The 16,740-nt window shown below is 48.1% G+C and overlaps 1 protein-coding gene across 13 annotated transcripts in view; it reads left to right on the top strand.

Moving 5' to 3' along the window:
• The window catches only part of LOC142571288 (parathyroid hormone/parathyroid hormone-related peptide receptor-like), a 1,032,566-nt gene that overhangs the window by 898,677 nt on the left and 117,149 nt on the right, over positions 1-16,740 (top strand). For 12 of the 13 annotated variants that reach the window (XM_075679532.1, XM_075679539.1, XM_075679537.1 and 9 more), the window contains one exon: positions 298-389. The exons of the other annotated variant lie outside the window; for it this stretch is intronic. In XM_075679532.1, the coding sequence (XP_075535647.1) occupies positions 298-389 (92 nt within the window). The remainder of the gene's footprint in view (positions 1-297; positions 390-16,740) is intronic. 13 annotated transcript variants of the gene reach the window in all.

Genomic DNA, 16,740 nt, shown 5'->3' with positions numbered 1-16,740 from the left:
GCCTCGTCTTTAGCGGGTTTTTATGAAAATTGTCAAGATGAACCAATTAACTGACACAAACCAAAGTATTGCTGCAATCCAAGCCGCCATGTTATAATGCGCGCCTTGAGCCATCGCTTGTAGACTGGCAGTTGCACATTGGCAACCGTGATTATTCCTGAGTTGACATGGTAAGCCTTTCTTTGTATTCATGAGCCAACAGAACCAAGCAATAACATCATGGGTCTCTAGCTATTAGCGATTCCATCCTTTGGGCTGCGCTGACGCATTTTGATGCACTTCTTATGCCTTTCGCAGGTGAACTTCATCCTCTTTCTAAACATCACGCGTGTGTTGTTCGCCAAACTATTTGCCTCGCAAACGCCACAAGCAAGGAAATACCGCTACAGGTAAGAGCAGTAAGAATTCAATTTGTAGATGTTTCTACTGCACGCAGTCGGCCATGCCCAATGTCTTGCTGTTCAAATAAAACTTTATCTTGCTCCTCACAGCAGGGGCGGCACACATAACCGTTTGCTTTTAGGCAAGCAATAACTTCTGCGTTGTTAATGCGAAGCACTTCTGGCGGCCGTCCGTCACTTCAATGTCCCCGCTGTGGTAGTCAAGGCCCCGTGCTCTGTCGTGGAAGGAATTCGACTGCCCGACTGGGGCGCTACCACTGCCACTCGGCAAACCTGCTTTTACTTTTGAATAAAGCAAGTCGACTCCCCGTTTTCAAGAGAGAGTGGATAAGCGTGACTGAACGAGGACGTAGAAAGAAACAGATACACAGAGACAGCGCTTCACTTTCAACTATAGATTTCATTTTTGCGCGAATTGATGTATATATACCGTACGAGTGGAAACAAACGTGACAGGAAAGCAACGCAATGTCAATAAAACACAATGTCAATAAAATAAAATCAATAGTTGAAAGTGAAGCGCTTTCTCTGTGTATTTGTTTCTTTCTACGTCCTCGTTCAGTCGCGCTTATGCACTCTCTCATGGATTCTAACCAACTAGCCCACCAACGTATTTTAACCTGTTCTCAAGCTGTCAAAACGTGTATTCCTTGCCTCCGCCAAACCGAGCTCCAAACAAGTGGTGAACCGTGGCCTATACGTTTTTTCGAGCACTAGCCATGGGCGACACTGCTCTTACTCTTGCTGACAGAGACGACGCCACGATACTCCTGTCGTCGACGCAAAGCTTCAGCTTCCCAGATTTTGCCCCAAGAATCCTCGAGTTTGGTTTATACAAATAGAAGCCCGTTTTCACCTCCGGTCCATCACTTCACAGAGAGCAAAGTACCTGCACGTCGTCGCCGCGCTACCCTCCGACATCTCCTATGCTATTGACGGCTTGCAAAGGGGGTACGCCTTCGACCAGGGCATAGGACGACCTGAAACGCAAGGTCCTGCAGCGCCTCGAGCCATTGCAAAAGAGTATGTTCCAACAGCTTCTCTCCAAGGAACTCGGCTACCAACGACCGTCACAACTCCTGCATCGGTTCCGTCAGTTACTGGGTGAGCATTCCGCAAACGAGAACCAGCTTCCAATTTTGCGCTAGCTGCTCTTGTGACGCCTCCCACAGTTCGCGCGCATACTACTGGCGGGTTTTGACGAGACGAGTCTCGATGGACTACCTGCACTATCTGACCGCGCATGCGATTGCTTTTCTGCGGCACAGTTACCTATCCCCGCCGCCAGAGTCTAACAGCCAGGAGACCGATTCTTCCGCCTGGAGGAAACAGCCTTACACCTCACGACAGCCTTACAAGTGCACTGGAGAAGCTGACGACAGGTGGCATCACGGGCGACCAATTTCAGCGAAACCATTCGCATTCAGTGTCGCAGTGCACCTAGAGACACGCCGCAGCAGTTGTGTTGGTACCACCGTCGCTTTCGCGAACAAGCAAGTCGCTGCACCCAGCACTGTTCGTGGACGGGAAATGCACCATCCAGTCGCTAACGGCGGCATGCTGCATCGGCCCTGGCACAAGCCGCCTATATTTCACAGTCGGCTGCGCCACCGGCACCTGCCTCCTCGTCGACACCGGAGCGGAGCTGTCTATCGTTCCCGCCACGGCCACAGATCGGCAATGCGGCATGTCCAAACTCATGCTCCGCGCAGCGAACAATACCGCCATCAGCTGGTATGGGCTCCGGCCAATAACACTAGACATCGGACTCCATCGCTAGCACAGATGGGTGTTTGTGATACGCGACGTCAGCTTTGCCATACTGGGAGTGCACTTCCTTAGGGTTTTCAACATAGATGAGAGTGTTCGCGATCGGCACCTAAAGATAATGTCACATTCCTCGATATACTTGCCCTGCAGTCCAACCTCACCTCATTTGGCATCAGTACGTTCCGGCCGGTGTCAACTTATGACAAGATACTTTCTGAGTACCCAAGAAAAACAAGGGGAAGGCGGGAGATTGAAATTCAAGACGATGAGCAAAATGAGAAGAAGGTGAAAGCAGGAGCCAACGTTTCGACAAGTCAACTTTTCGTCAAGCCTACATATGCTTTCCTCGACACAGTATATGCAGAGGGTGCTCACTTTGTTCTTTCATCTTCATATATTCTGGCGAGGAAAGCATATGTCGCCTTGAAGAAGACAAGTCCACTTGTCCAAACGTTGGCTCCTGCTTTCACCTTGTTCTAGTTTAGTTCAGTATCCGGAACTCATGAAGCTGCGAAACAGTGCGTTGCCCGTGAAACACAAAGTGACAGATCATTTCTAATCACGAATGCTTCTCCCAGGAAACAAAAACGCGATTGCTGACTCGCCTTATGGTTGACGCGTTTTCCACGGCAGTGGGTTCAGTACTGCAGCAGCACGATGGCACAGCCTGGAGTCGTCTGAGCTTCTTCTCAAAGGGCCGCAAACATAGAGGAGCTCGCTAAAGCACTTTTGGCAGAGAAATGTTGGCCATCCATTGCACTTTCTAGCATTTCCGTGTTTTTTCTTGAACGCTGTAGCCTTTACATTCCGGCCGACCACAAGTCGTAAACCTTTGATTTCAAGAAGAACAGTTCCTCGTACTCAGAACGTGAGCTTCGATAGCTCTCCTTTATTCCGAATTTTCGACGGACATTCGCCATACCGCTGAGATCCGAAAATCAGGCAGCTGACGCACTGTTGCGGATCGGCGCTGTGCCTGCTGGCCCTGTGGATTTCCAAGGTCTAGCCTTCGCCGAGCAAAACGACGCTGAGTTGCGCCACTTGTGGAAAAAAGGGTCGTGACTCCAGCTTGCAGAGATGCCTCTACCCTGCTTAACAACATTAGTCACGTGCGCCACATTGCAGGCAGCTCGTCGCCATTTCGTGCCCCATCAGTCTGTGCAGCCAATATTCGATTCATTGCATGGGCTAAGTTATCCTCGCATCAGTGCGACACAGGAGCTTATTTCAATTTAATTTCAATTTATTTTCCCATCTTACAGTACAGATGGAGGGGTTGCAGAAAAAAGCTACACCAGGGTAGCTTGACAAGTCTACAAACCTAAAATTCAGCAGGGAGGCAGTACTGGAACTTGTACAAAAAACAAACAGATAAATATATCAAGTAATCACTGAAGGATACACGAAACAGCAATACGTGCACACAAGTAAACTCAAGCCATGTTATTTAAACACATAGTACGAAGCTCCTCGCGCGAACCAGAAAACAAATTAAAATTAATGAGAATATAACCATTAAGAAGAGATGGAAGAATATAGTGAAGGCGTTCTTGTCCAAGTTTAAGTCGAGGTGTCGGTACTATCCATTCCTCGCCATGTCTTGTTGGATAGCTTAACGTTTTTTTCTTTAGTTCTGCTAATTTCTTGAGATTGGTTATATTATTCCTAATTTCCGATTTAAAGACGACACTGAGACGATATTTATAGAGATTATGTACTTTAATTACTCTAGAATGACTAAATAAAGCTGCACTTGGATGTCGGTATGACGTATTATACACATGCCGGAGATACCTTTTTTGGATTAGGTGAATGCGTTCAAGGTTAGTGAAGGTTGTGGTACCCCAAACTAGTTGGCAATAATTCAAATGCGAGTTGAAGATTTAGTTGTAAACCAGCATTTTAGTTTGTTTAGGTAGGATGTTTTTTAAACGACCTATAGCGCCAGTGATTTGAGCTATTTTGTTTGAGACGTAATTAACGTGATGATCCCATGACATATTGGAGGAAAATATAACCCCTAGGCATTTGAACTGCTCTACTATTTCTACAGGACGTGAATTCAAAATAATATCTTCATGCGGAGGGATAAGCTTGTTTTTTGGTTTGAAAATGACTGCCTTAGTCTTACCCTCATTTATCTTCATTGAATTAGAAATGGACCAATCCTCGAGGGCAATCATTGCAACGTTGCATTGATCAATAAGTTCGGAAATGTTATTACCGGCAAAAAACAGACTTGTCTCATCCGCATATATGACAAACTTTGCATCATGGTTAATATTTATTATATCATGTATATAAATGTTGAAGAGTAAAGGTCCTAGCGTACTTCCTTGAGGGACACCGCACATGAGAGGTTTCGGTTCAGACTGCATACCATTAATTAATACCACTTGTTGCCTAGAGGATAGATAAGAGTTCAATAATGATAGTGCTTTCCCTCGGATACCATAGTACTGTAATTTATTAAGCAGTATTTTATGGTCCACAAGGTCAAAAGCCCTTGAAAAGTCCACAAACAGACCAATCACAATAGCTTTGTTTTCTAGCTGTGTTATTATGTATTCTTTTTGTTCGAGCAATGCAGACTCAGTTGATTTGCCTTTACAGAAGCCAAACTGAAATGGTGTTAGTAGGTTAAATTTATGAATGAAGTTAGACAGCCTTAGATGAAGCATTCTTTCAAAGGCTTTTGAGAAAACTGGCAGAATTGAAATTGGTCTGTAATTACCAAGAACATTTTGATCTCCCTTTTTAAAAAGGACAACGACTTTCGCTAATTGCATTCTTTTTGGAAAAACTGCAGTTACTAAACAGATGTTAAAGATGTGAGCAAGTATAGGAGCGATAACTTCAGCTACATGCTTGACTGGCCGAATTTGAATGTCATCAATATCACAGCTACCGCTGTTGTTAAGATTTCCTATTACTGACACTACTTCACCTTCTGTAACAGGATGCAGGAAGACTGATTCATCATTTCGAATGTGCATGTATCTGCTAGCATCAGATTGAGCAGCGCTAGTAGTCCGGTTTGTTAAAAAAGTATTGAATACATTAGCCAATTCCAAACCACAAACTTCCTTTACATCAATATTTAGTTTGTTTAATGCAGTGTGTGCACTATTACGCTGTAAGAGAGTATTTAATCTTGCCCATAGTGCACTATGTCGAGTATTCTTGACGTCTAGCAGTGATAGGTGATAGGAAGTTCTTGCAGATCGCAGTTTTTTAGTCAATTTATTCCTGTATTTCTTAAAGACAGCAAGGTCCTCAGCCTTACGAGTGCACAAAAAATTTCTGTATAACTTTTGTTTGGTTTGTATTTCTCTTCGGAGCTCTAACATTATCCAGGGCTTGCGGCTTTTGCGACTTTTTACGCGGGTCACAGGAGGAAAGCAGTCATGATAAATTTGTTTAAATGTCTCAATAAACGTATTATAGGCTAAATCTGCGTCATCTAGCTCAGCTATCTTGCTCCAATCTATTTTCACAAGCTGGTCCCCAAAGGATGTCAGTGATGTCTGTGTAATTGCTTGGTATGTGACTGATGTAGATTTGCTCCCCATTGTACCAGGTTTCTCTATGCAAACAAACATGGGAAGGTGATCACTAATGGAATACGATAAAACGCCCGATATAACATTCGTCTGCATAGAGTTGGTGATAATTAAATCAAGCACAGAATGGCTTTCACTTGTGACTCTCATTGGTATCTCAATCAGGTTAACAAAACCATTAGACACAATGGATGTATTAAAATCTCTAGCAGACGGACTGGGAATATTCATGTCAATATTAAAGTCGCCGCAAGCTATTAACGTTTTCTGATTATGACGCTCAACAACAGAAGCCATAAATAGGTCATAGAACTCTAGAAATGACGAAATATTACCGTCCGGAGGCCGGTAACATACAGAAAACACAGTGCTTTGCGTACATACCGACAGAATTTCATAATCTCGGGTTATTACAGTGTACGATTCAAGTAACTGGCCTTCTATATCGTTGCTGAGCAATAGTGCAACACCACCACCGCGGACATTTTGCCTATTTACGTAGTATGTGGTATAGTCTTTCAATCTGAAAACATCATTGTCACAAGTGCTCCATGTCTCTGTTAACATTATTGCAGAAAATTGAAAAGTGAAACCGGCAAAGAATTCTTCTAAGCACAATATTTTGTTTTTCACTGACCTAGTATTGAGGTGAATACATTTGTGAGTAGCCGTCGAGAACTTTGACATTGCTTGGTTAATATCATTAGACAAATAATAGCGAGTCTCATTCATCATGCTTTCTTTGAACACAAAAGAATATACTTGTCATCAGTTATAGTTTGCCAAGGTCGTCTTTACTCCTAATAACAGTGGTAGCTGCTCCACTGGACTTTCGAGCAAGAATTTTTCCATTTATATACCAGACGAAATCATAGCCTTTTGCTTTTGCCCGTTCTTTCGCAGCTCGAAGAAGTTCGCTGTGGAGGCGAGTTAAATTTTCCTGAATGAAAACTTTCGGTTAACTGTTCTTGGGCGCGCTCTTTTTCTGCAGCCATGTGTCCCTTATCTGCTGTCTGGCAAACCTGATAATAATTCCGGGAACATTATCTTGCCTCGCTGGCAGCCGGTGAGCTGATACAACGTCAGCATCAGTCAGCCGAGGAACACGAAGCCTGTCAGCAACCTGATCTAGTGACGATAACAGGTTCTCGCCAGGAACAACAGGGATACCATGTACTTCCAGATTAAGCCGCCGGCTGCGAAATTCCAAGTCATTTATCTGTTGCCGAAGCTCATGTTGTACTGCGGTGTCGACCATGTCCTTTTCCTCTAGTTCTGTCACCCGCGTTCTGAGAGCCTTTATTTCATTGTCTTGTCGGGTTATCTTTTGTTCAAACTCGTCAAACTTTCCCGACATAAACTGGAGTGATTTTTCCATACCATTGATTTTTTCAACTAGGGCGGGCAGGCTTTCGAGCTTTTGATTTATGGCCGCGAGAACCTCCATTTCAGGTTCGCTGTGAGTAGTGCGCGTTGCAGTGTTTCTGCATACTGGGCATCTCCAGGTGAATTTGGCACTTTCCGATTTTGTTTTAAATGATTTCTCAGCTACACCAGCGTACTTGCCAAAGTGGTATTCGAGAGAGCACTCGGAGCATTGCACCGACCCTTCGTCTTTACGAACGGGCAACTGACAAGAAGAGCAAGTATGGGACATAGTTGAAACTTTCACAATGTGAGCACAAAACAAGGGAAACCTTAACAAGAGCAAACAGGACTAGGGAAACACTGTGGCAGCGGCAGCAGCAACGTTGTAGGTTGATTTTTAACACAATAATAAGAAATAATTTGAGCACCAACCTGTAACAGCAGGATTCAACGATCGATAGGTGTTCCCACGAGCTGCCACCACTGCCAAATGATCGCCAAGGAGCAAAACGCCCACTTATAACGGCTCCCGAAGCTTGCCAGGTGCGCATGCGCTTGGCAAATGTCGTCGAAACGGCGAGCGAGATGATCAGTGCATCGGCGCTTCCGGCGTGGCACTCCTTGCAGCGCGTCTCGCAGGTACGGTACGAAGCCAAGAGGCACGTACGATGGCTTGCATCAGCAGTGCTTGGAAGCTGTAACAGGAGGAATCAACGATCAATAGGTGTTCCCACGAGCTGCCACCGCTGCCACACACCGATTCATCTAGCCAGGGATTAACAAAGTTTTTCGAAACTTGGGCAGGAAGCTGCCTAGCCTGCCAAGTTGTGAATGTGACCCGGCACAAGCCTTCGCCGGTGCAGCCGTTTCTACCTCCAGAGACTGCTGCGTACTCCATGGTAGCGTATCGCACTGCTGCGAGTTGTAGCGACGCCTGTTTATCGAAGCCCGACCGACGTTACTATTGGGTAGCGTGGCGTTTTCGGTGGGCTGCAGGCATCCAGTGGACCATGGCGATCAGGGAGGGACGAGACAATTTCTAGTGCGAAACTTGCATGGTTTATTCAAAGGTTGATGAAAGATGATAAGAAGAGAATGAAGTGATAAAAAGTACAATTCGGAGCCCCTAAATACGCTCTCTAAAATCGTGGGAGGGATCTTGCTCCCGTCCACGTCACGTGAGAGGCACAGAGTCCGGTTTGTGGATGGGCGTCCCGCCTCCGTTTATACCACGTCCGCAGCAAGGAAAAGGCATCCCGCCTCCGTATATACCAAGCCTGCACCAAGCAAAGAGCGTCCCGCCTCCGGTTATACCAAGCCTGCAGCAAGGGAAAAGCGTTCCGCCTCCGGTTATACCTAACCTGTTGCAAGGAAAGAGCGTGCCGCCTCCGGTTATACCAAGCCTACAGCAAGGAAAAGACGTCCCGCCTCCGGTTATACCAAGCCTGCAGCAAGAGAAAAGCGTTCCGCCTCCGGTTATACCTAACCTGTTGCAAGGAAAGAGCGTGCCGCCTCCGGTTATACCAAGCCTACAGCAAGGAAAAGACGTCCCGCCTCCGGTTATACCAAGCCTCAGGTCCGGGAATTGTAGACGCTTGACTTTCTCTTCAGGGCGTTGCTGGTTCGCGGACGTTCTCCTTTATAGCTTGACAGTTCGAGGAAAGGGTCCCTCTAAAGTCGCACACACACATAGGGGCCTGTAAACATTGCGGGGCTTCCGCCAGAGCGGCATACCCTCGAGGCAATCACAGCAAATTAGGAAGTCACATTTCGTTTCGACGACGCATGGTGTACGAGAATCCTTGTTGCACGGGGTGCTAGACGCCAATCGTAACAGCATCTCCGGCGGGGGAGGAAGATCCCGACGCGTAGGGTCCAGCAGCCACTGGGTGAGGAATCGGCGTTTCAGTAGCAGAATTCCCTCACAGGTGACGAACCCTTGGTTCGTAGCTCGTAGATTCCTGGGAGTCGTTCATCAGTTCTCGCGGCTATCTAGCGACTGTTGTCCTTGGTCCGGTACGGTGAAACTGGACTTGCAAAGAGGTCTCGCAACTTTTCGTCTCCTGCGTGGGGAAGCAATCACCACAGAACAGAGTCGGACCCACAGCCACAAAGCAGCGAGCACAAGGCCACCCTCCTCCAAGATACACAGGCATAAAAAAAAGAAAACCCCTTACTCCTTTCCCATTCCTGTCGCGCGTCCTCCCCGCCCACCCTTGAACACTAAAGACAGCCATTTCTTGAAAACGTTAAGACGTGCTTATTAAAATCAGCTAACAATCCACTACAACTTCGCGAAAAAAAACGTATGAACGAACGTAAAAATGCCATGGAAACCCGGGTGAGCATGAGGCTTTCGTTACTCTAGGGACAACGACTCAGACCGTCGGCATTGCCGTTAAGCTTGCACTTGTTGTAGCGAATATCGAAGGTTTACTGTTGAAGAGCCAAGCACCAACGCAAAATACGACTGTTTTTCGTAGACATGGACTGCAGCCATGTCAGGGGACAGTGGTCAATCTCTATGGTGAACCTAGAACCAGCGATATAGCAAGCTAGCTTCAGCACCGCCCGTACTACGCAGGCACATACCTTTTCTGATGCACTATATGCCTCCTCACGAACTGAAAGCGTTCTACTGGCTTGCAGTACAGGGTGTTAGTTCTTGCCATCTCTTTTTTGACAAAGCACCACCCCCATACCCCTGTCGCTGGCATCACACTGAAGAATGTGTTGCTTAGAGTACTCGGGCGAGTTCTACACTGGCTGACTCGTTAGTGCTTTCTTCAGCATAATAAAATCCTTTTCTTTTGCGTCATCCCACTTTACCGTTTGTGGTTGTTTTTCTGAGCGCATCGGTTAAAGAACTTGCAATCTCGGAATAACGGGGGATATATCTTTGGTAATAACCCGCCAAACCAAGTAATAACCTGATGTCCCGCTCGGCGCATGGTCGCGGGAAGTTGTCTATTGCGGTCAGTTTAACCTCGGAAGGCCGACAACAGCCTTGCCATATTAGATGGCCTAGATAAGCTAACTCCACGCGCCATAATTGGCATTCGGGAGCCTTGACAGTTAAAATAGCCTCTCGTAGACGGCACAACACGGTTCGCACGTGTTGCATAGTCCGCCCAGGATGAAGAAAAGACAGCTATGTCATCGAGATAGAAAAGTGCAAAGTCCTCTTTTCCTCGTAGCACCTGGTCCATAAGGCTAGAGAAGCAATAAGGCGCATTCTTCAATCCGAAGCTCAGGACTTATGGCCAAAAGGTTCCCATCGGGGAAATAAACGCCGCAAGCCTGCTTGCCCTCTCGGTCTACGGAACCTGCCAGTACTCTCTGACTAAATCGAGCGTAGAGATGAAATTAGCACTTCTCACTTTGTTAACCCTTCCCTAGATATGCGGTATTTGACAAGTCTCGTCCTTCGTGATAAAATTGAGCCTGCGCTAGACGATACATGGTCGCGGCTTCTTTCCTGGGAACTCAACCAAGAGGCGACGTATAATTACTCTCTACTGGCTTGATTACACCTAGCTCTAACATCTTGTGTATTTCAGCGGCCATGACTTGACGCTGACAAGGTGAAACGCGATGAGCTTTCGAACGAAATGGGTCCGATGAGGTTACCTCGATGTCGTGAACGATCGCTGTGGTCTTACCAGGTGTGTCTGCAGTTATGTCTTTAAATTCAAGCACGAGTTCCCTCAGTTCGGCCCTTTGATTAGGATTCAACTACGCCTGATCTACTAGCTTGTCAATGGTCTCGTGAATGTCTTTTGCCTCCGTCACTGATGTTAACTGCGGAAAGTCGACAGGCATCTCCTCAGGTTGGTTGAGGGACATGTTCACAATGGCCTCCCTCTGCCAGTAAAGTTTAAGAAGGTTGCTATGGTACACGTGTGGTGTCCTTCATTTTCCCGGTACCTTGATTACGTAGTTGGTTTCAGATAATTTCTGAATTATGTCAACCGGTCCTACCCATTGAACCTCAAGTTTGTTTTTCAATGAGGGTTTCAGGATCATTACCTTTTCCCCAACTTCAAAGCCTCATGTCCGAACCTTCGTGTCATAGTAATGCATAGCATTGCTTTGTGCCGTACGCATTTCCTGCCCTGATAATTCTTGAGAAGTGTGCAGACGGTCCAACAGCTCTAGCACGTATACCACAAACGAAGTTTCGTCTGCCCAGCCTTCCCAGGTTTCTCGAACCATGCGAAACGGGGAGCGAAGGCAGCGGCCGTAAACGAGCTCTGAAGGTGAAAAACTTGTTGATTCGTGCGGTGCAGTTCGAAGCGCGAACATTGCTGCAGGCAAGCAAACTTCCCAATCGGCATTGTGCTCACAACAAAGGGTTTGCAAAAGCCGTTTCATGACTAAGTGGACTTTCACTACCGCGTTTGACTGCGGGTGGTACACTGAGCTATGAACGATTTTAATACCGCACGCTTCCAGAAACGTCGAGGCCAGTGCGCTCGTAAAGACGGATCATTCATCTGACTGGATTTCTGAGGGAAACCCCACTCGCGCGAAGACAGACAAAAGCGCATTGACTATCTCCACCGAGCCTAGTTATTTGAGGGGCACGGCCCCTGGAAATTTCATTGCGGGGCACAGTACAGGAAGAATATGTCGATAGCCGGACTGTGTTGCAGGAAGTGGTCCCACTGTGTCTATTATGAGCCTGCGAAATGGCTCTGTGATAATGGGAACAAGTCTCATTGGCGCTTTAGCCTTATCTACGGGCTTGCCTAAGCGTTGACATGCGTCGCAGCTTCTCACAAATGCCGCTACAGCTCGAAAGCAGCCGGGCCAGTAAAACTCCTACAGTAAGCTGTCCTTTGTTTTACGAATGCCAAGATTCCCTGTCCAAAAGCCCCCGTGGACCAGGTGCAGGAGCTGCTCACGATAGGGATGCGGCACCACGAGTTCATCGAATTGCACTCCCTTGCGACTGGTGTACATTCTATAGATCACGCCTGCCCTCCTGAGGGACTATAGGTTCTGTTTGGCCACAACTTCTTTAGCGTCTGGCCTTAGGGGACGCAGGGTGGAATCTTTTTCCTGCTCAGCAATCAATGTGGCAGGGCTTACATTCAATAACTTTCTCCTGCATTCTGCCTCTCGAGATATTTCAGGCTCTGGCGCTTCCCTGACCTTTTGATTAGGTGGTGCACTTTCCGCATTATCCCCTACAGGCCTGTCCTGTTTGGTGCTGGTTGACGAATCCTCCGTCGAACCTGTTTCCTCCACCACTGGACATTCATACACTGTCTTGGCAGCGAGCTCCCTTGCCTTTAAACGAGTTAGGGCTGTCACTACCGCTTCACTAAACCCGGTTCCCTTGCGTCGCAGCAAATCCTCAGCTTTGTTAGAAAACAAATATGGATACTGAGGCGGGAGATGTGCCAAGATGACGGCTTCAGTTTCCAATACTCCAAAAGGGCCTTCGATACGAATCTTGGCCACAGGGAGACAAACACTGGAGGCCTCTACGGCTTGCTTTATCTAAGCACATTCTCCTGTGAATTGGCCTTCCTTAACGTACGACGGATGCACCATGTCCATTGTGGCTGTTGAGTCGCGGAAGCGCACCCTACCCTATTTGCCGTTTACCACGAGGTCTCTAATGTACGGCTCTATTAATATCAGATTTTCTTCGTTACTAGTTAGTGACATTAACATTTGTTTTGAACTTTTGCATCCCACGGCGATATGCCCCGTTTGTAGGCGGTTGTAGCAAACTATCGGTTTCTTGGCCTCGAAAACTGTTTTCTTTTGCCTTTCTGCCCTGTGTTCGGGTGACTCCTCCCTTCCCATGCTGTTCTCGTCACTAATTTTCACTGAATCTGATCTTTGCTGTGATTTATACTGATTCGACTTCGATCATCGCTGTGGCTTGTCGGTTCTGTATTTATTCACCTCCTTCTTGGTGCTTGGTTGCCTTCGAACGCACGGCGGGTTACGTACACCTCACCGAGATTGGTCGCTCTCGTGATAGTGTCTGCGCCTGGCCTTCTCTGCACCCAATACTTGATGTTTTCTGGCAGCCGGCGATAGAACTGTTCTAAAGAAACGCACTGTATTGTCTTTTCGGCGTCACCGAGTGCACCCTGTTCTCTGAGCCATTCCTTCAGGTTTACCTCCATGGTGTACCCAAAATATGAGTATGACTCGCTTTTGTTTTTCTCGACTGCCCTGAATTTTCGCCTAAATGCTTCCGCTGACAATCTATACTCTTTAAGCAGATTTGCATTGACTTCATCGAAGTCCTCTGCTTCTTTCCCCACCTGGGCAATGATATCAGCTACCTTACGTGGCAGTAATGAAAGCAAGCGTTGCGGCCACGTGTTTCTCGCGAATTTCGCCTTTTCAAACGTGCGCTCAAATTGTACCAGAAAAATACATATCTCCCCTCCTACTGCGTAGGAAGCCATCAAATCTGTAATTCTGCGCTCGCTTTCACGTGCCTCTGAGCTAGGTCTTTCAGTAGATTGAGCTTTCAGCAACTCAATCTCTATGCGCTTCATTTCGCGTGCGTCGCGTGCAACACGCTCGCGGTCTTCTTTTTCCTCTAGGCGCTTACGCTCTTCCTTTTCTTCCACACGCTTCCGTTCTTCTTTTTCCTCTAGCCGCTTACGTTCTTCCTCTGCAATGCTCTCTAGGCTTTCCTTCAGTTCATCTTCGTCTGCCCCAGTCGCTTCAATCGCCTCTATGAACTCCGGCTTTCTCTTTAATTCGGCAATTTGGAGGCCCAATTTTTCTGGCCAAGCTGAATAATTCCGGCTTCTTTAGTGCCTTCAAGTTCATGGCTGCCCTTAGTGGTACTAACTCTCCCCTCAATAACATCGTTGACGTGCTCAAAACTTCCGTCAACGGTTAAAGAAACATCACTGCACTGTACTTTCAAAAAAATACGTAAGACCTAGTGATATCTTAGTGAAGAAAAGCCGTGCACTCACCATATGCTGTCACGAATCCTGACACCTTCATTCCGAACGTTGTCACCAGGACGAAGAAGCTATACTCGTAGTTGTCGTCCAAGTTGGCGTCTCCAGGGTTGCGTATCCTAATCGCTGCCAGACAGTTTGTTGCGTACTCCAGGGTAGCGTATCGTAGTGCAGCCGAGTTGTAGAGACGCCTGTTTATCGAAGCTCGACCGACGTTACTAATGGGTAGCGTGGTGTTGTCGGCGGGCTCCAGGCATCCAGTGGACCATGGCGATCAGGCAGGGACGAGACGATTTCGAGTGCGAAACTTGCACGGTTTTTCAAAGGTTAGTGAAAGATGATAAGAAGAGAATGAAGTGAGAAAAAGTACAACTAGGAGCCCCTTAAATAGGCTCTCTAAAATCGTGGGAGCGATCTTGCTCCCGTCGCCGTCACGTGACAGGCACAGAGTCTGGTAGTGGATGGGCGTCCCGCCTCCCTATATACCAAGCCTGCAGCGAGGAAAGAGCGCCCCGCCTCCGGTTATACCAAGCCTGCAGCAAGGAAAGATCGTCCCGCCTCCAGTTACACCAAGGCTACAGCAAGTAAAAGACGTCCCGTCTCCGGTTATACCAAGCCTCAGGTCGGGGAATTGTAGACGCTTATCCTTCTCTTTTACGCGTTGCTGGTTCGGGGAAGTTCGCCTGTAAAGGTTGATAGTTCGAGGAAAGGGTCCCTGTAAAGTCGCACACACACAAAAGGGGCCTTTAAGCAATGCGGAGCTTCCGCCAGACCGGCATACACTCGAGACAACCATCGCGAATTAGGAAGTCACACTTCGCTTCGACGAGGCACGGTGGGGGAGAATCCTTTTTGTACGGCGTACTAGACGCCAACCGTAACAAGAGCCGCTTCGATCACGAGCATTCGGACTTGGGAATACCCTTCCGCCCTGCGGAGGTTTCAGGTATGTACCTCCTCACGTGTGTCGAGCGGTACTTAAGGTGGTCTGAGGCGACGCCATTCAAGATTTTACGGCCGATACAGTGGCGGAAGTATTTTTGCTACGTGGGTGTGGCGATACGGTTGCCCTTTGCGCATTGACCGAGGCCGACAACTCCAAAGCACGCTTTCTTCTACCCTGTCGAGATTTCTCGGCACTCCGCTTCATAACACCAGGGCTCAGCACGTACAGAGCAACGGCAAAGTCGAGCGTCTCCACCGACAACTGAAGGCTTCATTAACCGCCGTGCTCGACAAACAGCACTGGGTGGAAACGCTACCCTTGTACTACCGCGGCTGTCAAGGACCACCTCGGTGTCAGCGCAGCGGACATGCTCGATGGTTGAGCAATCCGCGTTCCAGGCCAGTTTTTCAGCACCTAGCAAGGCCCACCGCCAACGGCTGTGCAGCAATTAGACAGGCTAATTTCTTCCTGGCTCGACCAGCTTTGATGAGCACCCCCACGTATCGCCCGCGGGCAGCCTGTGTTCAGTTTCCCGGAAATGGACACAACCACGCACGTATTTGTGCTGCGCGACTCTATCAAGCCACTTTTGGCTGCTTCCTATGACGGCCCCTTTCGTGTGGTTTTGCGTTCAGAGAAAAGCTTGAAGATTGATGTTCGCACCAAAGAGACAGTGTCATGCGACCCCGTGAAACCGGCGTATCTGGGACATTAAATCTTCATTCCTTGCGCCATTCACACCTAATCCACCGGCATTCTAGCAGGCGGGGAAGCCCTTGTAGCCAGCGTCCGTCACCTCGTTGTCCCCGCCGTGGGGGTCGCCCGCTACTCTGTCGTGGAAGGAAAGCGGCTACCCGACTGAAGCGCCAACACTGCAACACGGCCAACCTACTTTTACTTCTGAATGCAGCCAGTCGACTTCCCGTTCTCAAGCTGTGAAAAGGTGCATTCTTTGCCTCTGTCAAACGGAGCTCCGACCGCACTCTTCTCCTAGTCAGTCCAAGTCAAGCCAGTTTTTCGTATCCCGCATCGCTGGGTCAGTGAGCAACAACGGCGTCTGAAGTCAAGGATGGGAAGTAGCTGAAGCTTCGATTGAACGCCACTCGCGGGACGACGGCGGAAAACCTGTCAAGTGCGCTGATTGTGAGCGGTGTCGACATGCGGACCTTGCATGACCGTGTCGACATGCAGCGCGATGTGGTGGTCACATTTCTTTCTGGCGGCGTCGTATTCCAGCGTCGCGCCGTTTTGGCCGCAGTTGTATTCGGTAGAATAAGAGAGGCGAACTAGCGGTGCGCTCGTTGAGCTGGTTTGATTTCCTCTCCACGTCTTAGAATAGGCAATAGCAAAACAACAAAGTGCATATGTGGCTGCTATGGTCCCGCCAGCTTGATGTTGGTTCGGTCTCCACTAAATGAGGGCCGGTGCAAAGGCCGCGCGCTCTCGCGCAACCGAGTTGTGGGGCGCGTTCGTAGAGGTATCCTGCAGGGTTCTGCGGTCTCTCCCACACTCTTCAACCTTGCCATGTGCGCAGTCGGTAGAGCCTTGTGAGAGATCCCCGACATCAAATACGCAATTTACGCAGATGTCATCACCTGGATGAAGGAGGGCTCGATAGGACACATCCAAGAAGCTCTCCAACAGGCAATTAGTAGGGCTCATGAGCCTCCTCCGATCATTGGCCGTAAATATGTGCCGGAAAAATCGTAGTTAGCTTCTGACCCAGCATAAATTATGGCCAT

Source organism: Dermacentor variabilis, chromosome 2, assembly GCF_050947875.1.
Source record: "Dermacentor variabilis isolate Ectoservices chromosome 2, ASM5094787v1, whole genome shotgun sequence".
NCBI lineage: Eukaryota > Metazoa > Arthropoda > Arachnida > Ixodida > Ixodidae > Dermacentor > Dermacentor variabilis.
This window is presented reverse-complemented; position numbering and strand designations above follow the sequence as displayed.